The 22763-nt window shown below is 41.8% G+C and overlaps 1 protein-coding gene across 1 annotated transcript; it reads left to right on the top strand.

Annotated features, from left to right (window-relative positions):
• The first annotated feature begins 3 nt into the window (after window positions 1–3).
• Window positions 4–22255, top strand: RBM20 (RNA binding motif protein 20). Its single transcript, XM_010007931.1, has 13 exons — window positions 4–129; window positions 1682–1743; window positions 1900–1991; window positions 2346–2437; window positions 5658–5801; window positions 6880–7011; window positions 8715–8794; window positions 9614–10298; window positions 12120–12218; window positions 13634–14303; window positions 17873–17992; window positions 18737–18858; window positions 22145–22255. The coding sequence occupies exons 1-13, from the start codon at window positions 4–6 to the stop codon at window positions 22253–22255; spliced, it is 2535 nt and encodes an 844-aa protein (XP_010006233.1).
• The last annotated feature ends 508 nt before the right edge of the window (window positions 22256–22763 follow it).

Consider the following 22763-nt stretch of genomic DNA (forward strand, 5'->3'; position numbering starts at 1 on the left):
CGCATGAGGCAGCCGGAGGAGCGGGACCCGCCTGCCCGCGCCCTCCAGCCGCACCAGCCGCGCGGCGCGGCCCCGCCGCGCTTCCCGCACCTCTGCGCCCTGTGCGACAAGAAGGTCTTCGATCTGAAGGTGAGTGGTGTTAAGGTGCCCCCGGGGCAGCCCCACAGGCTGCTGTCAGCCCTCGCCACCAGCGTCCTTCGTCCTGAGAGGGCTGGGAACAAAGGGCCATAGTTTCGCTAAGGGTGTTGTACATCTGTTTCATGGCAATTACCGGGGTTTCGAGATCTGGTTTTGCTTCACATCTCACTGTGAAAGGCCCTGAGGTTATGGCACCAGCGTGAGAAATGCGAGGTCCAGGCTGGGGTCGTGGCTCATCTCGTGGGCCCAAAGCTCGGGGAGGAGGAGCTTGAAGCCGATCTCCTGCTTCTCAGTCTGGTGTTGTAACTTCATGCTTGCAGTTTCATCTGCTTTTCCCTTTCCCTTTACACTTCTGATCCCAAAGGCCTCCCCCAACAGCCTTTTGGAAGCTGGCTGCTTAAATGAAACGGTGCATTTTGATAGAATTATTTTAGTAATTCCTGTGTTGGGATCTTTTCCTCCTTCTAGTAGTTCTAAGGAAAGTTTAGGACTTGGGGCCCCCAGCAACTCTGACCTGGAAGCAAGAAGCTCCTCAGCACGTGCAGTGCAGACCACACTCCCACTTCTCTGCTCATACTGCCAAGGGAACTCCAAATTCAACCTCACCCTAAAGAAGAAGCTTCCTGCTTGCCCAGAGAGCCTGTGTGCTAGATCATGTTATACAGGCCAGGTCTGGAGAAGCCTTTGAGCCCTGCAGCCATACATGGGCACTGGCTGGCGTTGTTCTGGCCTCCTGGTGAGCCCTGCTCAACAAGTCCTCACAGCTTTTTCCATCACATCGCAGGATTGGCACCGAACTGCAAAGGCATCTGTTTTCACACTGATGGTAGCCTGACAAAAATGTTGCAACACCATTTATATAGGAAGGAGGATGACCAGCCAATGAAACAGTGCCCAATACCTACACACCCGGGGAGTTTTGAGATATTTTAATATATTTGCTCCTTCAGCAGCTGTTTGCAAAAGGGTTTGCTGTGTGTTTGCTGCAGCTACAGGACTGGTCTAGGGCATGCTGAGCACTCTTTCTTTTGCATTAAGCATTTTAGAAGAGCAGGAAAAATGTCATTATGGTGAGTTTTTTTGTTGTTTTGTTGGTCCACTGTCTCATTTGGATCATAAAACTGTAAATAGCTAGATGTACTTTGAGAAATTTTGCCAATCTACTGAAATACAGTAAGAGCTGTCCTGGCTGCCCTGTGCATTGAGCACCTTGTTATGGAGATTGCAGGAGCTGAGTGTGCTCAGGGCCTTGCAGGATGAGTTCTTCAGCTAGAGTGAAATAATTGGATTAATAGAAATGTGCTGGATGTAAAAACTAAGACAGAGAAGCTCCCCTTTTGTAAAGTAATGGCTAATGTAATGTTCAAATAACAAATCAGTAAATGCATTGGAAGAAGGTGTGTGTGGCTCCAGCATCACACAATTTCATCTTCAGCATCTCAGTATTGTTTTTTAGAATAAGAACAACTGAGTGGAGAAGCAATCTCTTGTAAACTTGTCTCAGGATTTCTCCTATGCTCATCATCTCTTTGTTTCAACGTAGGACTGGGATCAGCACATTAAGGGAAGTCTTCACATCCAAAAATGTATGGCTTTTTCAGATAAGTAAGTATTATTTTAGCGAAACTCTTCCAACTGAATTTCTAACAGAGCATCCCTTGCTTCAGTGGCTTTACACCAGGAATATAATGTCTAATAATTATGCTTTAATATTTATGGCATGTTATGCATGCTCCTAAAGTTCTTTTCTTTCTTTTCCAGCACTGGTATCCGGTGTGTGTTAAGCTCAGCAGATGGAACATTGCATTTATCACCAAATAATGCAGCAGTTTTCAATACAACTAATATTGAAGGTGAATCGTTGTATATGCAATAGTTTAAAACACCTTTTTTTTTTTTTTTTTTTTTCTTCTAATTGAAAGGGAAGTCAGTCTCTGGGGAAAAGTAGACATTTTAAATGAAATGTGATACAAGTTTCCAAGGAACACTTTTCAGAGATTGTGCACAAAAGCCAATACTGTGCCTTTCGAAGTATGAATTTGTTTCTTTCAGGCAATGATTTGTTTTCACAGTACAACTAAATAGTGCATAATTTGGTGTAGAGACTATGAAATTAATTTTTATGTAAATGGGACATTGCTTACCAAGCACACGAATGCAATTAATGAGTCAAGATTTTAATGAAATGTGTGTAATCCATTATTTAGATTATCCACCAAATGTTGGCTCATCTTTTATCTCATCATCAGCAAGATCCTTTGGCCAGACGGGTCCTACATTTTCTTCTCCTTCATCAGGGGTAAGAGTGAGTAACTAAGCAAACTGATCTCTATGTTGAGATTCTTGCAGAAGCCGCTTCCACTTGCCAGAATTAAACTCATGAAGGATTCCTTTTAGACAATAATCTGAATATTCAGTCTGTTATTTCAACTTCCCTTGTCTATGCTTTTGATTTTGGCCAAATCAAAACCTGATTGTAGTTTGTTTGTTGGGGGTTTTTTTTCCAGTGCTAAAATTGGTTGCTTCTTAGAGAGGTTTGTGGAGGAGGGTAAATCACTTTGCTTGTATCCCATTGACTTTTTCCCTCCATTTTCTGAATCTTTTAAACACAGGAAGGTCAGCTTCAGCTTGAAATGGATTTTTTTATTACTTTTTACTTAAATGACGTATTGATCCCAGCAAGCAGCCTGCCATCTCTCCAGTTATTTATTTGTAGCAATTGCTCTCTGCCCTTCTATGCTGAGGTCCTTCTCCCAGGAAGCAAGAGTGGCAAAGATAGTGCCTGCAGCTTTTCTAACCATTACTTACTTGGGGGTCCCAGATCAATTCATTATACTGGACTAGCTTTTTCTTAGTTTATTTTAGTGTATTCTTTTTATATATGCATTTTAAAAGGAAAACCAGGAAAAAAGGCAGATTAAAGCAAATTTTATATATATATATATATATAATGGAAACACAAAGTTGTTAGGATTTACATGAAGCTCAATATGTATCAGAAAGCTACAATTAAAGCTTGAGGCATTGAGAACTTGTGTTAGGGCGTTCATGGAATAGCAGCAGTAATCCAGGGGTTCAAGTTTTCACCTTGTTAACTTTTGTGTACATATTCTGATGTTGTCTGGAAAACCAGGCTGAGTTGTGTCCCTGTGCCACTGCAGTTTGCATCAGGCATTGCTTGCAGAAGCACCACCCAGATTTGTTTAATCCAACCAATTTTCTGCTTTGTGGTTTTGCTGTGACAAAGGTTATTTGAAGGAGTTTTAGCTTCTGCCTGTCACAGACACTGTGTGTGTAGGAGAGCAAAGAGCAGTGCTGCTCATGACGGCTGCCTCCAAGGTCAGAGGTGGAGTAGCAGCGGGTGTGGAGGAATGTTTCTTTTCATCATGTCTGTCAACCTCAGAACAAATGAAATTACTGCTAATGCCAGTATCATTTCTCCTTAGAATCTGTCACTATTTATCATTTAAGCTGCCTGCAGAAGCCCTTTTTTTTCTGAATGACCTGCAGTACTATGAGGGATAAAAGAAACAGTAGCTTTGGTGTTCCAGAACACTATAAATCCTCTTTTTCTTCAGAAACTCATTGGGTGGACAGGGATGTCAGAGGCGTTAAGACTGAGTTTGCCAGCTGTCATTCACCCCACAACCCAGGTGGCTTATAATTTATTACACTTTGGTGTGGCAGTATTCACTTTCAGCTAAGCTGCTGCCATTTATTTGAGCAGTGGGAGATTATACTTGACCCTGCATGTAATTGTAAACAAAGTGTTCAGATTTCTGGAAGAGCTTGCTCTGTGCTATTCATCTGAAAATAACTTTATCCCTCTTCAAAAGGCAAATACAGTGCTACAAGTCTTCACTCAGGCATGGAGAGCCACTAGCACTGTAGGGATGAGACTGTCAGTTTCTTCTTATCTTTCGAAAAGATTCATGTGACGCTCAAGAACAGGATAAAGAATTTGAAAAGCAAGAAAAAAAAATGGAAAAAAAAAAAGCTGCAATAAAAAAAAAAGTCACATTGGATTGGTGAAATAATATGGCAAATGTTGTAAGGTGCATTTCACTGCTGTGCATCAAATTATTTTTGTGGTAGATGTCAAACTGCATGGGTAAACCCCTGTGGGCATTGGTTGCAAAGAAAGTTAACTTAGAGTCTTATTGAAAATTACATTCAACATTTGACACAAAAGAGCTCTTCTGATTTTCTGACAGTGGATATAGAAGGTGTATACTCCTTTTCTGGCTGTGATTTACAGCTCTGCTTAATGAATGGATCCAATTTAACTTCAATCAGCTGACAACATTATTGCTTAGTACAGCCCATCAACTTCTGGTATGAGTATGTGACTACTTCTTAATCACAAATTACAGCAGATTTATGGCGTAGCATTTTAATTTAAGCCATTGCCAATTGTGGGGAGGTGGCAACATCTTACAGTTGTTTGATTTAATGTACTGCTGAGCACGTGTCTGAACACGGGCTCTGGAGCCTACATAGGGAACAGCTAAGGCTTTCAAGTCCCATAGACCCTTAAAATACCATCTCCTAACAGATCTATCAAAACAGAGGTGCCGGGTGATCTGGGGTGATTCTACACTAGCAGTGCATTGGCTGTCAGGGAAGTTTCCTGTTCCTCTGCTAACTGTAGTTGTATTCTTCTGTTGTGCACTACATGCTGCCCTGCCAGGTGCAGGCATCACTTCCTTTTCTGTCCAGGTGCTGTCGAGTTTTTCAGGATCAGGTCTTTGTTATTTTTCTGCTAGAGAAAATATCTTACTTTTGGACTTTGACCGTTCTTTAACTTGCCTTCTGCAGCTGGGCAGGTTCTGTAAGATGCAAGCTGAACAGCAGACCACTGTGGGGTCTTGCTGCAGCAAAAATAGACAAATGGTTAAGTCATGAAGCCTAAAGGGAGGGTGTAGACAAAGGTGTAAATAAGATAACATTAGCTCTGTAACTTGTGAACTTGCTGACAAGCCAAACATTTGTGATGGCTCTGGTGAACTTGATCCTACAAGATTACGTGATTTGCATCTTCCCTTGAATGGACACTGTGTGTCCTCTCACAAGTTAACCAGGGTCACTTTTGCCACTGGCCCAGTCTGGCACTGGTCACTTTTACCCCTGGCCTGTACCTGTGGCAAGCCAGCCATCTACTCTGACCTACCAGGACTGTGAAGCCCTGGAGTCCATTAGGTTTGAAGTGGCAAATTAGCTTTTGCAGGAACATCATTAATCCTGTTTGAATGAGAGCATCTCTTCTAGAAATCCTCTCTGGTCTTGGTAGTATCCAGGGATGGAGATTCCATTGCAAGTTTCACTGCAGCTAAACATTACCCTTCCCATTTGTATTTCTAAACCAGGATATTAAAATACAAGGTTTTAAAGAAGATATTTATAGATAGGAACAGGTATGCTAAACAGTAGGTTTAATTTTTTGCAGAAATGTAAGGTCTTGTCTAGTGGATGGAGTATCTAAGATAAAAACATTGTTTTGAGTTGTTTTCTTTCCCCAGTTTCCCCAGAGGAAATCTACACTGGGTCGAGTTGTACACATCTGCAACCTCCCCGAGGGAAGCTGCACAGAGAATGATGTCATTAACCTGGGTCTCCCATTTGGGAAGGTCACCAACTATATCCTCATGAAATCCACTAATCAGGTACTGTGAGTTTGGGGTCACTGGTGTTAATGTCTATTGACATAAAGACACACTGACAGGAAGACAGAGTCTTTGGGGAGAATATATATATATATATATATTATTATTATTATTATTATTATTATTATTAGTAATAGAAACATAAATATATTAAATCTGGTCTTAAAGTGAAAAAAATAAGTCGGTTTTTGCTGATCAAGTTGCTGGCATAAAAACGCACAGGCTGGCAGCAGAGCCCCCAGGCTGTGGCTGTGCTGGGTGATCTGGCACACACAAGCTGCAGGAAGGCTGTGCTCTTACAGAGGGCACTGGCACCTCACTCTCTTTTATTCTGCACCAAATTGTAGTAGAGCTCTGTCTTCAAGGTAGTTTAAGTAGCTTAAGTCTACCAGTGGTGGTAGGCAGGAAAGATTATAAAATGTCTTCTCATGTACCTGTAGCAGACAGAACAGATGGATGTAAAATCCACACCAGTGGGCAATGGTTGAGATTGTAATGTTTCAAAATGCACAGCTCTGAGTAGATTCCTTGACCAGTTAAACTGCAATCACAACGCATACAATTCTAATGTAGCTAAAAGTGCTAATGAATGCAGTTCAGATTTTTTAAACTCTGTTTTGGCTTTGTTTTGGCTGCCTGTGCTCTGATTTTCTGCTCTGACCTGGTTCTGCAAAACCCAGCTGACAACCTCAGGAGCAGTGCACACTGCATCATTGCAGCTCTGCATCCTGTCAGCAGTTGACCATGATGCACAAACACCAGTGAGGAAGTGAGGGAAAGGTGATACTTCCACAAATCAAGAAAGATTAGATTGCAATAATTTAGCTAAATTGGCTTGTAAAGCTGCATATAAGCTTTAAGAGTGGGTTGAAACCGTTCTTTGCAGTTAAAAGGAGGCTGTGCAAAGGACTGAGTGTTACTATTTCAACTCCAGGGCAGGAAAGCTACTCAGTGCTGTTCTGTTGAAACGTTTTGCATTAGAAGAATCCAGAAGAAAGTTATTTTGCTGCCTTTTCTCTCTTATACTTTGTATTTTAAATTATGCAGTAGATTTTAAAGCTCTTCCCATTTGTGCTAGGCCTTTCTGGAAATGGCTTACAGTGAAGCAGCGCAAGCCATGGTGCAGTACTACAAAGAAAAACCTGCTATGATAAATGATGACAAGTTACTTATTAGGATGTCTAAAAGATACAAGGAATTACAGCTGAAGGTGAGTCATTTCTGAGCAGATTTCCTGAGTTTCCATGGCATGTGCTAGAGAATACATCCAAAAATCTTTGCTGATTTCTAATTAATGCTTTAATACTATGGAAAAAGAAATTAAGAAAGATAAATTAATGAATGTATGTTAATGATATTTTATACCTCACTGCTTGTTCTTTTCTAAATTTCAACTCTTGGAAGAGACCCCATTTTCTCTGGTCCTCTCATACTATTATTTCAGAAGTACCTTCTGAGCTTTCTTCTGAGTGGGCTCCCCACACTGCTTGGTCTAACAAAGGTCTAAAATGCAGCCATGTGTAAGATACAACATGTCAGCAGATGTAAGATGGCCCTTTCCTTTTAGTCAGGCACGAAGCCTGAAACAATGCTTTTCACTTCTTGCTTGCTTGAGCCATAGTGTCATCTCTATACCAAGCAGTTGTGGCAGGGCTAAACATCACACTGATTTCTTTTACTTTCTTTCTTGTGAAAGACCTGAATTAAAAAGCAAGATTTTTTATTTTTTTTTATCATTTACATGAAGTCAAAACAGCACAATCGTCTTTGGACTTTCTGTAGAGTGTGTGGTGCTTCTGATGTAAACACCTGAGTAATGTCCAAAAATCAGTGCTTTTGTAAGAATATTTATGGAAGCTTATGTACTGCCATATGCAATCCTTAGAGAGTTTGTTTTTTCGTGGAGACTTGAACTGGAACTGGCAATACAGAGTTGAAACTCTTCATATTATATTGTCTAACATGGTACAAAGTTATTTTATAACGTAATTCTGTAACGTTCCAAGTTAAGAGGTTAAGGAGGATTTTATGAGCCTTGAGGAAAAACAAGTAACTCAGACGTTTTCACCTTTGGAAAATTCTCTTTCCTGTACATGTATAATAGTATAAGGAGACTTAAAGGAGTTGCCAAAAGTCTGTAAACCAGGGCAGGGTGAAGGGGTCCAGATGTAAGATGGCAGACTGTCCATCTTAACATAGAGGCAGAATAGGAATTACCCAAGAGAGTGTGGGAGTTTGCCTAGACTTCAGGAATATTTTTCAGCCTTTCCAAAGGCAGTTTTTCAGGTAATGAAATTTTTCTTCTCTGCACAAGAAACAGCCCTTTCTTTTTGTTAAAAACAAACACACAAACAAAAGTGCAACATCATAGGGGGAATATGCACGAACTATTTACCACTACAAACTGCTCTGAGCTCCTGCATGATTATGTTGCTCAGCTGTGCATGCTCCAAGTGTTTGATGAATTGCATGCACTCCAGCCTGAAGCAGTGCATCTTTTGTAAGTGATCTTGAATCTCAAGGGTCAGAGAGAGGCTGCCATACTTGTTGGATTCAGATATTATAGAAAATATCTGGTTTGTTTCCTCTTACCTCCAATTTCTAAAACATACTCTGTGGTGAATGTGTACCAGGGAAGGACAAGCTAGTTTTCAATGCCTCTTGCAGCAGCCAGGTATGAGGAGACAGTGCCACAACGTAATGGAGCAGATTTTCCATTTGTATTATTTTTCTGCTTTGAAGGTGTTATTGAGATACCAGCTGCAGAAAAGACTAACCACAACACCAAAACCAAATATTTTTCACTAAAAGTATAATTAAATGACACATGGATGCTGTTTCTTGAGAGACAAATCACCTATATTAGCTTGGAGAATAGTGCAGCAGGCTGAGCAGTGTCTTTGTCTCATTTAGAAACCAGGTAAGAACGTGGCTGCTATCATCCAGGATATCCACTCGCAGAGGGAGAGGGACCTGCTACGTGAAGTGGACAGGTAAATTTTCTCCATAGTTTGGAACTGGGACCTGGATAAGTTTGTAAACCTACATGTAGAAAACGTATTATCTATGTGCTTCCCTCTCTTACCTAATTTGCTTCCTTAAAATGGATTTCACTTCAAATGCCTCTAAAAATATAAGTGGGTACAATAGTTGGTACAGGGTCTATGTAATGAGATCAGATGGAAATTGTGCATGTTATGAAAAGAAATGAACTCTCCTACTGATGATGATGACTCAGAAAATACGCCTGGCATGTGAAGAACACACAAATGAAGCTGTTCCACTCTGCTTCCCCTTGAGTGAAAAGCATAATGGCTGGGGATGCTGTAAAACCTGGCTGGAAGGAGATGGTTCAGATTAAAATGTATTTGGGTATGTTTCTGATCTGCCTGACTTCTGGACCTTCCAGCAAACATGGAGAGGAACCACAGTCCTAAAAGGTCTCTCTTAAACAGATGACCTTTGTCACTTTTGTCTCAGAGATGCCCTAGGTGAGTAAGTATTAAGGGTACAGACATTAGGGTCATTGTAAAGGTATTAATATACTCAAAGCTTTTAACGCTAAACCTCTGAGAGAGACTTTTAGAAATGAAAGAATATACCCTTGACAGATCTGTGAGGATTTCATTAAACCCTGTGAATATGATACTGCCTTCTCTCCTGTTCACGGTGTTCGCAGCTGTGCAGTGCATGCCTGTGAAAGGCCTCAGGCTCACAGACACCAGGGCACGCCCGGTGTGCTTCCAGTGAACAAGAACTTGGTGGGCCATAGTGGGTCAGCCAGTTACAGCTGCCTTTTCCTTCTGCAGCAGGTACGGCACGGAGAGGCCCCGCTCTCGCAGCCCCATAAGCCGCTCCCTGTCGCCCCGATCTCACACTCCCAGCTTCACTTCCTGCAGTTCACCCCACAGCCCGATGGGGACGGGCAGGACTGACTGGGGAAATGGGAGAGAGTCATGGGATCAGTCCCCATATTCTCGACGGGAAGAGGAAAGAGACAGCAGGGAATGGCGAGAGAATGGGGATGAGAAGAGGGACAGGACTGACATGTGGGTACACGAGAGGAAACATTATTCCCGACAGCTGGACAAGTTCGATTTGGATGAACGGATTGAAGGAGGCAGAGGGCACAGAGAAAAATATTTAAGGAGTGGTTCCCCTGGCTCTCTTCACCCTTTATCAGGCTACAAAAGCAGGGAAGATGACTATTACCGGAAAACCTCAAAGTCAAAATCTGACAAGTTTCAGAGGCAGCTGCAGGATTTACCTGGGAGATCTAAGAGAAAGGAGGAGGCAAAGTTAAGGGAACGCAGGCATTCTTACAGTGAGGATGCTGCCAGGGAGGAGGCAGCTGAACAGAAGCACAGCAAAGGGTCTGAGAGCTCCAAGCAAAAACAAAGTGACAAGAATAAGGTGAAGAAAGCTGAAAAAGACCATGAGAAAGATGCCACTGCTGAAGGCAGTGATGTGAAGGAAACAAAACTTCCCACGAATGAGGTAAATAAAGATCTCAAACTATATATAAGAAGATAAATGCTAAAGTAATATATTTTCTGAAATCTTTCAGGTCACTTGTTATGGGTGTGGTGCTGCTGAAATACAATTTTTTTTTTTGCCACAGTAAAATCAGGAAATATAGTCCTTGAAGAGATCTTGGGAGGTCATCTTGTCCATGCCTTTGCCCAGACCGTGCAGGTCTATTACACTGTTGCAGGGTTGGGTACATGGCCATTGTCTTTCTTGGTCAAGTACAGAACCTTCAAGTAAACCAGTGAGGGAAAGGGGACAGACATCTCACAACAAAACCAAGTGACAATCTGCTGCTTGCATGCAGGTTGTGTGTGGAGACTTAATTGCCCTACTGCTTACATTACCTGTGCACAATGCCTCATAGCTACTTTCTCTGCATCCATCACCTCCTGCACAGATGCACAATATTTGTAGGAAGATACAGGGAACTGGTTGTTACAATGCTAAAATGGGGAGTGAACTTATAATGAGGAACATCTTCTTTTTGGTCCACTCAGCAGAGCAATTGGTCTCCATTAAGCATAAGTCCCTACCTTCAGCTATGGCAGAGATAATTTACACCACCCCCTTCAATGTGCTGTCAGGAATCAATTTCTTCCTGTGGCAGAACCACTGAATCAACTAATGTAAAATTATGGGATCTCTGGAGAAATACTCCTAGTTGGTAAAGAAGCATGTTTGTGGGTTTGATTCTCCACTGGGAAACAGTGAAGAGGGAACAGATGATGATGCCTCATTCGCTCAGTCCCAGTACAGTCCATTCTCATGTCCCCACACTATGGGGATCTTGTTACTGGCTCTGGGCCACCTTGCCTCCCCCAGTTCCCCCTGGTGATACACTGCCACCATCCACCCCTGGGGATGCTGGCACAGGAGTCTGCAGAGCTGCTTTGCTGACCAGGGGCCCATCTCTAGCTTGTGACTTTGTGATGTCAGGGCCATCTCGGTTGTTTTTAGTTGACCTTGCATTTGTTCTTCTCACAGGGGAGGCAGTGTTGGTGCAAATCTATAGATCTTGTAACTCAGCTAGTTTCTGTAACAGGCAGCAGCAGCAGCACTGCCTCATGCCATAGATTTGTGTCTGTACCACCTTTTGTCATCCTTCTCCTTTGGCTGGTATTTCACTGTGATGGATGGTTCCTTGGGAGAAGTCAGAGAGAAATGTCAGACAGCATCATAAGTCACCAGTGTTGCACATTCTTCTGCATGTTTTTCAAGTTATTTTAAAGTGGTTTTGTTAAAGGCAGACTTATCCAGGGAAAACTGCTAATAACTTATTTTAAAAGGAAGAAATAGGTTTGAATGTCATGACCTCACACTTTTCTTTTGCACCTCTTTTATGAAGTACCTGGTAGTACTGTGGTTTTGTTCTTTCTGACTGTGTAAGAAGTTGCATTCTTGACTGATCCTACATCAATAAACAAAACAGTCCAGTTCTTTTGTAGTTTTAACACTGCTGCTCTCCTTACAATGTCTGAGCCAACATAACAGATGTGGGTAGAGAAATATTAATTTATTCATATTCTCCCCTACCTGTCTTCTAGTCAATTCTATGAAGTAAATTACTTCTCTCTTATTTTGTTTATATTTGTTTCTTAATTCTCATTTGTGCAGCCTTGCTAATAGAATCCAATGCTTGAGTCTTTTCTCACAGCCCAGCTGACTTGCATAAACTTTAGAAATAAAGAATGTGACCTTGTGGTGACTTTGCTTCCCTAAACCCAGAATAGAAACATAATAGAGTACCACTATGTGTTGCCATACGTGTATATGTTGTATTTATTTTAGTTTGGAAAAGAGGAGCAAGTTCCAGAGACGAGCTCACCTTCAGCTAATAAACAAGGAAAAGAATCCGGAGACATTCTGGAAAACACAAGAAAAGAGAAGGTTGGTGACGTTGTTGGTGCAGCTTCCATGACACAATGAGTGAAAACCCAGGTTTGGTAGCACATTCTTTCAACTGAAATATTTCACCTCCCTGGAAGAGCTGGTAAAGGAGTTATAAAAGGGGGCTATCTAATTAACTTGCCTTATCTTGACCTCTGCTTTAAGAGCTAACTTTTCCTCAAGTCTCCAGAACTCTTTTATTAGTTGCTCTTTGCCCATGTACATTTCTTCACACGCATAGTCCTTGGCACTGGCAACTGTAAGTAATGTACGCCCAACTGAACTGTGTAACTCTGTGAACCATGCCCAAAAATAGGAGATGTGGTCAGTCAGTGGAGAAGGAGAAGACTAATGATGAAGACTTTTCAGGAAATTGTCCTTAGGTGGACTATGGATAGTAGCTGCTTCTGACTGTTTCTGGTTTTAATTAAATGATGTCTTTACAGCACCCTTACTGCAGCATCGCTGTTGGGGACAGCAATGTCCTTGGAATTCCTCCAGCTTCATATCTGTAGGGTCATGGGTTGATGGTCAGATATGGAAGCTATTGATATCTGTTGCTGTAGAAAACTGATCTCCTGGCAAGAGCAGTGTCAACTCCCAGAGTTTTCATGCTGGTTTAAGATTCTAGGAGGGGAAGTGTGGGAATGGCCAAACAGGAGGAGAATACAGATTATTAATAGATTATGTGTATGTGATGTGTCTGGGAGTTGAAATCTAAGCTGCAAGTGTGTTTTAAAAGTGGCATATACCTTATAATTCTAATACTTCTGAAGTCCAGTATTTGTGTCTGAGTCCTGTAAATCTATAAATGCAAGTATGAGGTATAGCAGATTCTGTACCTTGTAGTATAACTTATAAACCAATTTTTCCTAAGGTCTAGGCCAATGTCTACCAAGAGTCCCTGGCAGAGAACTCTCACTAGTGGAAGGAAATCACTACAGAATGTAGCCACACATACTCAGTGAAAGCCACAGTGGCTAAACTGGAGTTCAATATATTATTGCACTGTCTATTTCTCACCACCCTGGGATGGAGGTAGAGGAAGGAGAGAGGTTCATTTCCTCAGGGATCATATAGTAAAGTCAGTTGCATAATTAAGTATAACAGGTTGCATCTTGTTCCACCGCTTCTAGAAAAGTAAGGAGCAGGCGAATGGAGAAACTGTAATCCCCAAGGCAGATACAGGATCTCCACAAAGTGAAGTTGATGTGATAATTAAAGAGATTGGTTGTCCTTGTGCATAAGATTTAAAATTGTAACACCAAGGCATGTTGGTCTTCGAAACTAAGATACAAGGGGGGTAGGCATGGCCAGATTAAAGTTTTTCCTGGTTACTAATGTTCAAAGCCCATGTTTTAACAGTGCTGATCCATAATCACTGATTTCTCAAATGTTTTACATCTCTGTTACAGGACCGAGACTGGGAGAGTGGAAGTGAGATAGAAGGTGAGACCTGGTATCCTGCTAACATGGAGGAATTAGTGACAGTAGATGAAGTAGGAGAAGATGATTTAATCATGGAGCCAGATATAACTGAACTTGAAGAAATAGTACCAGTTGATCAAAAAAATAAAACAGGTTCAGAAATGTGTCCCTGCGTGTCAACCATGTTAGAACTGGAAAACGATCAGAGACACTTAACGAGGAGTGAAGACAAATTTGCTCATAAAGCTTTAGAAACAAACTTGAGATCAGCAAAGAGCAGTGTAGCTTCTAGTGGCTGTCAGGATGATGAGGAGGATGTTGATAATGATGACGCTGTAACTGAAGCATCAAGCCTAAATCTGGACCCTGAGCAGAAGTCAGATGAATTGCAAGAAGACCAATCTGCAAAGGAGTCTGACCCCCAGCAGAAAGAACAAAAAATGCGTAAGAGCTCTGACAGTCACTTGGAGCCTGAAGATCACCATCTACCTTCTGTTCATCTGAAAGAAGAGACTCTTCAGCTCACTGATGCATTTATAGATGATTACAAACAGATGGGATCACAAGGAGTTGAGAGCAAAGAAGTTACGGAAATGCTTATTAAAAACGCTGGTGAAGAAACAAGACATGGAAGCCAAGAGTGTCCGGAGGCCAAGGGTAACTACTGTTGTGTTGGGTTTTTTTCTTTTCAGCCCACAGAGAACCTTGCATGTATTCTCTGACAGTAGACTGAAATTTATTGCTAACAAGAATAAATGTTGCTAATAGTATCAAGACTTGTCCTTGGAGCAGCTCAGTAAAAGAACCCCAGTGCCTTTCGCCAAGCTAAACCATTAGAGACTCTTAGCTGAATAGTGTAAAGGAAACATGATAAGCAGCTTGCAAGCTTTCTGAAAGGCATAAGCTGCTATAATTGTCATGGCAAGGTTCATATGAGTTTAGCTGAAATCTTTCAGTGCCCTGCTAAATTTATTTTGAATTGTCAATGAAATGAGTGACAGTCTCTGAAGGTCAGCAGAAAATTATCTGTAATGTCTGGCTGGCTCCTGGACAAGGTGGGTATTCTTACACGCTGTACTGAAGTGTTAGTAAGATGGAAATCATAGAATCACAGAATCATTAATGTTGGAAGAGACCTTAAAGCTCACCAGGTTCCAACCTCCCTGCCATGAGCAGGGAATCTTACCCCTAGACCAGGTTGCACAAAACCTCATCCAACCTGGCCTTAAAAACCTCCAGGGATGGGGCATCAACAGCCTCCCTGGGCAACCCATTCCAGTTCCTTACCACCCTTATAGTGAAGAATTTCTTCCAAGTATCTAACTTAAATCTCCCCTCTCTCAGTTGAAAACCATTACCCCTTGTCCTATCACTATCTTCTCTGATGAGAAGCCCCTCCCCAGCTTTCCTGTAGGGCCCTTCAAGTACTGGAAGGAGCTATAAGGGCTCCCCAGAGCCTTCTCTACTCTAGGCTGAATAGCCCCAATTCTCTCAGCCTGTCTTCATAGCAGAGGTGCTCCAGGCCTTTAATCATCTTGATGACCCTTCTCTGAACCCTTTCCAACAGGTCCATATCTTTCCTGTATGAGAAGCCCCTCCCCAGCTTTCCTGTAGGGCCCTTCAAGTACTGGAAGGAGCTATAAGGGCTCCCCAGAGCCTTCTCTACTCTAGGCTGAATAGCCCCAATTCTCTCAGCCTGTCTTCATAGCAGAGGTGCTCCAGGCCTTTAATCATCTTGATGACCCTTCTCTGAACCCTTTCCAACAGGTCCATATCTTTCCTGTGCTGAGAGCACCAGAACTGTACACAGTATTGCAGATGTGGTCTCACCAGAGCAGAGGGGCAGAATCCCCTCCCTGGCCCTGCTGGCCACACTTCTTTTGATGCAACCCAGGATGCAGTTGCTCTCTGGGCTCCAGCACACACTGGTGGCTCATGTTGAGCTTCTCATTTACTACCACCCCCAAGTCCTTCTCCTCAGGGCTGCTCTCCAGCCAGTCTTCCCCCAGCTTCTATTTGTGCCTGGGGTTGTGCTGACCCAGGTGCAGGACCCTGCACTTGGTCTTGTTGAACTTCATGAGGTTGGCACTGGCCCAGCTCTCCAGCCTGTGAAGGCTCCTCTGGATGGCCTCCCTTCCCTCTTGGATGTCAACCACACCACACAGCTTGGTATCATCAGCAATTTTGCTGAGGATACACTCAATCCCACTGTCCATGTCTCCAACAAAGATGTAGGTAACAATATGTAGATTGTTACTTCTGAGTCTCTGTTCAGGCAAATATGTGCCTTTTGTTAGGACTTGCTGTATCATCTTCTGTTATCTACCACATGCTGCCTTTAATATAACTGATAGGACATGCTGTGAGATAATGCCAATAAATGTAATCATAGCTACCTATTAATACTTTACCTGTCAGAAAACAAAAAAAAAATATCTTTAGTGTTTGAAAGGGAGTTCAGTTCCTTGTCACACTTTCAAATGAAACTTGAGTGAATAGGCTGTGTATAATGAGGAGAAGTGGAAAACAACATGGATCATGTTGGCCATGAATGCTCTTTTTTATTGCTATCAGTCTGTGTGATGGAGAAGGGTTTGTGAACAGGAGTTCTTGAAACATTTTTGAGGGTGCAATTTCCAGCAGGAAATCTTTGAACATTCAATGTGAATATCTGATTTTGAACTAAATTCTTCCTCTAGGACAGATTTGAAGCTCACTCAGTTTCTCATACTTATCTCTTTGGGTTGAAGACACCTTTCCAGGCTTTGCCTATTTGGAGATTACACTGTCATGCAGGCTCCTTGGGACTGGGAATGGCAAGGTTGGCTCCCCTGGGCTTCCAACTTCACAGACAGGCAACTGATTAAAGAGTTGGGTATCCCAAGAGCATAGTTACTTTGGTGTTTTCAGCATCTCAGCTTCCAGCTTGCCGGCAGGGAGCCTGAAAGCTCCATGGGGAGCTTGTGCTTCCCAGAATTCTGCCATTGGCTTGGTATCTGAAATCCGCACTGCATGGCTCTAAGCTCTCTGCAAATGCAGCTGCCAGCTCAGAAGCCCAGAAATCAATGTAAGTTGCCACATAGGCCCTGGGTGTCTTAAGAAAAGCTAGCTGAAGCTTGCTGCTTTTCCAGGATCTCTGCTGCAGCTTTGGAAGCCTGGGATGGTCTTTAGTTAATTTGAAAGCCAAGCAGTCAGGATTTTACATTATTTTAAATTATGTAATAGATGCATTTAAAACAATGCAGAAAGATAATTCTCATAGCCAGAAATTGCAGATCTTTGAACCACAGACTTGAAAGACAGGAAGGGTTTGGTTTGGGCAAAAATATATTTGCTTTATGAGAAAATACATCCCCTATCTAGGTGAAATTTGCAATGCAATAGAAATTTTGTCAGGTAAAGGAACTAGTTCTTTGATGTAAGAACTGAGTAATAGGAATCAGACCAGTTTATCTGTAATTCTGTCCCTCTGTGATTAAAACAAAAATCCTTTTTAGAAATAAAAAAAATTCACTTGTTGGGAAAGTGTTCTTTTGACTGGCTTTATCTGCCTCAGCAAATCAATCCACTGTTTTTCACACCTTGAATCAGCTGCTTGTGTCCATTATTGTTGGTCAGCAGGGACCAATCATCCCATCCCTACTGGTCAGGAAACAAAACCTTCAAGTGGCCAAGAGCCTTAAAACAGAAGCCATCCCTTGGAGAGCTGAGGATGGGAGAAGAGTAGTTCCAGGGAGAAGATGACAATGGTGCTACAGAGATCCTACCCGAGGAAGGTTTACTCTGCATATGCAGCTCCTTATGCAGTTTGGGGATTTGCTCTCTGCAGGTCCTGCTTGCCCCCCTTTCTCAGAAGCCATGTGTTGCCCCAGCTCCATCACTGGTCATGCCACCACATATCATATGTGGTTATGGAGCTGCAGTTGGGCCATACTTGTGCTAGAGGCACATATAATGTTACAGATCTATTTAGAGGTTATAAAATGAAAAGAAGAAATGTAGTGAAAGTTAAGTCAGAAATAGAAAAATGCTCTACTGAGAGAAATAGAGGTGATGGCACAGTGTAGTATAGCTGTTGGAGTTGAATTGAGTAGGCCTCTGGTTTGAATGGAAAAGCATTTTTACTTCATTTATAGATCCACCCAGAATGTGTTTCCGAGAAGTTTACAAATGTCTCTGTAAACTAATGAACTGTTTTCCTTCAACACATTTATTCATTTGTTAAGCAAATTCTAGGTACCTGGAAATGAGATCTCTGGAATACCCGGAGGTGGAGTCCAAGAGAAGGCACTCTCCACCAGGCTGGGAACAAGAGGATGTCTTCACCGAGCTCAGCATTCCCCTGGGTAGGTTGGGATGCCCCGGCTGCCCTTGGCCTGCCGTGCCACCCTCTGCAATACCTAGAGCTTACAACAAGATGTCACTTGAAGGCTACTTGCTATTTTCCAGAACAGTTGTGAGGAGAGTTGAGGAACAGGGTATAGGACAGAGGGGCAGCTGTTGAAAGAAACTGGCTTTTAATTACAGGTCATTGCTTATTTCACTCCAGATGAATGGCAAAATATTGCTGTTAATGTTGGTGAGATGAAATAAGATCCTTGAATGATCTATGAAATATATATGAAAAATACTTTGTCATTTTAAAGCTTTTGTCATAAAAGCATTGATTATACTTTTAGTAAAAGTATTAGTTTTAGGGTGTAAACACTGATCATGAGTAAAACACCTGGAAGAAGCACATTCTAAAGAGCAAACTGTGTAACTTAAGCATGTATTTACTGCTAGTAAGTACTATTGCTACTCTAGCCCTTGAGGTTACACAGTGAAGTTCCCACTCAGTATTATGTGCAAGAAGGTACATTTTAAAATATGTGTAATGTCTGAGAGAGAAGTGGAAGGTGTATTTGCAATGCACAGGATTTTAAACTGCAGCTCGATATTGCAAAATTAGGGAAATTAGAGAAGTGAATTCAGGCTTCTCATATCTATGTCGTCTAACTAAACAGCACCTTTTTTCTTTGAAAACAAGTTTATTGTGGAGGGGAAGGGTTTCAACTGACATTTTAATGTAATTCTGAATCTCTCAATAGGTGTCGAATTTGTGGTGCCTAGAACTGGGTTTTACTGCAAGCTCTGTGGACTCTTCTACACAAATGAAGAAACAGCAAAGACAAGTCACTGCAGAAGCACTGTTCATTACAAAAATCTTCAGGTAAAAACACACTTGAAGCCAGCTAACAACTAGCTTATGGGGTGGACTGTGCACGAGAAAGCTGATGGTACAAAAAAATTAGTTTTTATGCTGTGGGCAGAATTCAAAAAAAGTAAAATTTAGATAAGCAAAACCTTTCAGTAGTTCTAAATGCTAGCACACTAATTTCTCACTCTCAGGTTCTCGAAATCAACTTCTGGATCATAAATAAATTGGGGCCAGGTGATAATTTTATTTTCTCTATATATCTGTGTTCCTTGTCACTAGCACAGCAGGTCCCAGACATTTGTACCACTGGGAGTGAGCCCAGCAGCAGCCTTCCTTATTCCTTCATTTCAGGAGTCTATGAACGTTGCCAGACTTATTTTTGCATTAGTGTGAATTTCTGCAGCGCGTCTCAACACGCAGAGCTCGGTGACGCACAGGCTCTCCGGGGCCTTTCTGTGACCCTCAGAAATCACCTCCCTGTGCTACAGAACAGCACGGTGGCTCAGCCACATAGAACACCACAATTGAATAATTTCTGTAAGGATATGCATAAGCATGTAATTACTTGTATGGTTCCCACAAGCATATATGATAAGCATATCAACACTTGATAACAGCCCATGGAGACCACAGGTGCTTGCAGTTCAGTCCAAAGACCCCACCTCTATTGCTTTTCAGATGCACAGTTGATAGCAACAGTTGTGACAGCCTGAGCATTTACTACCCTGTGCCGAGGACTCCTTGGAGGAGGTGGCTTTGCCTCTCATCTCCCTGAGCCCCTGCCTGTGTGCAGAGTGTGCATGCTGCAGAAGACACTTTTATTAGCAATTGTTGGCACTCTTGGCAAAAGGCATGAAAGAGCAACACTGCTCCTTCTTTCCCTGTTCCTTCCCTCTGCCTGTAGTGAATGCTGGAGCTCTGCTTCTCTTCAAGTAATAACCACCTGTCTCTAGCTGGCTAGTAGGCATTGGCTTTTCCAGTGACATTAAGGAGCAAATGATTTCTCTGTGAGAATTTTCTTCTTGATCTCCCTGATGTTACGTAGCTGTAATCATACAAGGGCCTCTGGCTTTCAAAGACTCTGCCTGAAGAGCTGCAGTGCTTGCTGATAATGGATCTTCCAAGTGTCAGCTTGAAAAAAAGTCCCCAGTTTCATGCCTTTTTTTGCTTCATACAAAAAAAAAATACAGAGGGATTCACCAGTGGCACCACTAAGTACAGGCTGTGTTTCCCATGTGAGTCCGGCCCAAAGAAACTCATCCTAAAGCAGAGATTGCAGCTCCAGCCCCTGCCCCTGTCAACTGGTCCCATGGGAAAAAGAGGGTGTTTTTTTTTTCATTATCTAAGTTATTTTGTTGTAGTCATAGAAAAAAAGGTCCAGCTAAAACTGAGTCAGTGAAAGAACTTAAGACATTTCCCATGAGCACTGCCTAACACTGACTTGAGATAAAACAACAAAGACCACAAAAGCTTTTAAAATTACATCTGTCAGATATGGTGATGAAACAGACTGTTCTGTTGAGCCATACCTCTTACCTTACTTAATGGAGGAATTAAATGTCTCATCCAACTTTTGCCCACTCAAGTGGAAAATCACCTATTTTAAATTATTATTTTAAATAATTGTTCTGCATTGCTACAACTGTTTTAGTTGCAATGATGCTTATTCATGCCCTCTGCAAGAAATGTCAGTCTTCTATGTTGGTGGAATTTAACAAGCATTTTATCCTGTTTTCCTCTGGTTCTATGCAGTATTCATCAAAACTTGTATTTAAATGAATTTTTTTTTTCCTTGACTGTCATTTTGCTATAAATGGATCTGAGTAGTTTGTGATCTTCAAAACTGGTGATTGGTGGTACTCATGATAGCTGACAAAGTCGGCTAAAGGAGGTAGATAAACCTTAGTCTTATATTGGTAGCTAATAATTTAAAAAAAAAAAAAGTGGGTTATCAGATCCAATGGCAAACGTTAGTGCTTTATTACGGTTCATGGTGTACAGAACACTTCTCCCAGCCTTTAAGGATCCTATATCTCTGTATACTACTGTAATATTTACTCTGGCTTTCTGCCATATGGAATTTTGTACCCAGGGATCAAGACTGCGAGTTGTGTCGTTTCCACAGCCAAATCCCTATATTAAGAGTAAAAAGGGTACAGTCATCATTTTGTCACAGATATGCCCATCTGTTACCATTACTGAGTTCCTTTCAGATGTACCTCTTGCATCCAAAACTGGTATTTATGTGAGGCAACATGACAGTCCTAACATGGCCCTTAGTTGTTTTATATCCATTTCTTGCCCATGAATGCCGAAGAGTAAACTGTACTCTGGGGGAATCCAGCAAGTAGATAAAATTGTGCAGAAATGTGAGATGGTCTTTTCAAAACAAATCAGAATGAGTAACAGCAAGAAGAGACAGGTTTATGATCCTAATAATGTGCAGGTCAGTTATTCTTGCATGTGGTATTATGTGTAAGTCATGAATAAGAGCTTCTCTACATTATTATGTAGGAATTTCCCATGTGTGTCTCTGCACTAGCTGTTGCTGAAGAAGCTCCTTTCCAACCATTTTTAGGTCTGTTGACTGTGAATAAATACTTTGAGCCCCGTTTTCAGACTCACACCAGTTCATCATCCATTTTGTGTGCAGCTCTGCCAACTAAGAGCACTGCCACAAGTGACCATGTCTGTATTTTTAAATCATACTTAGTACTTAAAGTACTGAAAGGCTTTATCTTGGAGAAACAGAATAAATATAAATACTCTAGACAGACTGCTAAATTGTGTTAATTATTACTGAGTTTGATTATTTCCTTAAAACAAATGTTCTTGTGCAAAAGGTGTATCTCTGAACTGGACATGCTGGAAATGTAATATATGTGCTTTAAATTGTGACTCAGGAACTCATCTATTTTCTGATACTCCAGTCTTACACTAGCATAATCCAGTTCACGCAGTGGAGTTGGTTTCTGCCCTACAGCATATGTGAGTAAAGAATTTGCAAGGAGAAGAGTGAGGCACAGAGTGATGGGGAATTGTGGTCCTCCTGATTCTGTCACCAGTTCCCCTTGTGGCACAGAGTAAACCACTGAACTTCTGAGGCTCTTTGTGTATCCAGATAGTTTTCCTGACAGAGTACATTTCCTGGCTTGGATTTTAAGTGAAGTGGGGTTCTATGTGTTTTCTTCCCTTTTGAGATGCTGATAGAGTGTGACAGCTTTAAAAAGGTATAAAGCAACCCATGTTGAGTGTTTTCAGTCTTGGTAGTGATGCTTTGTTTTTGATGTGATTGCAGAAGTATCTATCCCAGCTTGCCGAGGAGAGCCTGAAAATGAAGGAAGAAGGCAGCCACCTGCCTCAGGATGAAACTGGCATTGTTCCTCACTTTGCCAAGAAAAAACTATGATGCGGATGAACTGGAAGTACTATAATGAGTGAATGCTGATACTTTATTTTTTTAATTTCTGTGATATAACTGTCAATTTGCACTGTACAGAGGAGGGGAAATAAAGAGCATGTTCCATGCATCTATGCCCAGAGTGCCATTATAACCAAAATGCCTGAAACTGTTTCCCACGGTGAAGCAATGCTGGCATATCTGTAAGAAGTGGAGCAATTCTTTCTCACACTCTGTGTGCTGGGAGTGGTTTCCTAGATTAAATCAGAATTCTCAGGGATTCTTAAAGTTTTAATTCTGATGTGACACATCAGGTCAGGCGGAGTATTTAGAAGCACTCAGCATCCTCCAGTGGACGCTGGAAGGAAAGGAGATGTGACTATAAATAGGCTTTCATGTTGCTTAAAATATCTTCAGCCATTTAACTCGTTGCCCCAGTGAGAAGTAGGATTTGCATAGGACATCTAAAGTCACTGTGCTAGAACCAGTCAGTAGATGGCATAATGTAAACCCCAAC

The sequence above is a fragment of the Chaetura pelagica genome, unplaced genomic scaffold, assembly GCF_000747805.2.
Source record: "Chaetura pelagica isolate M959 unplaced genomic scaffold, ChaPel_1.0 scaffold531, whole genome shotgun sequence".
In the NCBI taxonomy this organism is placed as follows: domain Eukaryota; kingdom Metazoa; phylum Chordata; class Aves; order Apodiformes; family Apodidae; genus Chaetura; species Chaetura pelagica.

Coding starts and splice junctions, on each gene's coding strand:
- RBM20 (XM_010007931.1), top strand. CDS start 4: ATGAGGCAGCCGGAGGAGCGGGACCCGCCTGCCCGCGCCCTCCAGCCG. Junction 1,992..2,345: donor CAATACAACTAATATTGAAG/GTGAATCGTTGT, acceptor TCCATTATTTAG/ATTATCCACCAAATGTTGGC. Junction 14,304..17,872: donor AGAGTGTCCGGAGGCCAAGG/GTAACTACTGTT, acceptor TCATTTGTTAAG/CAAATTCTAGGTACCTGGAA.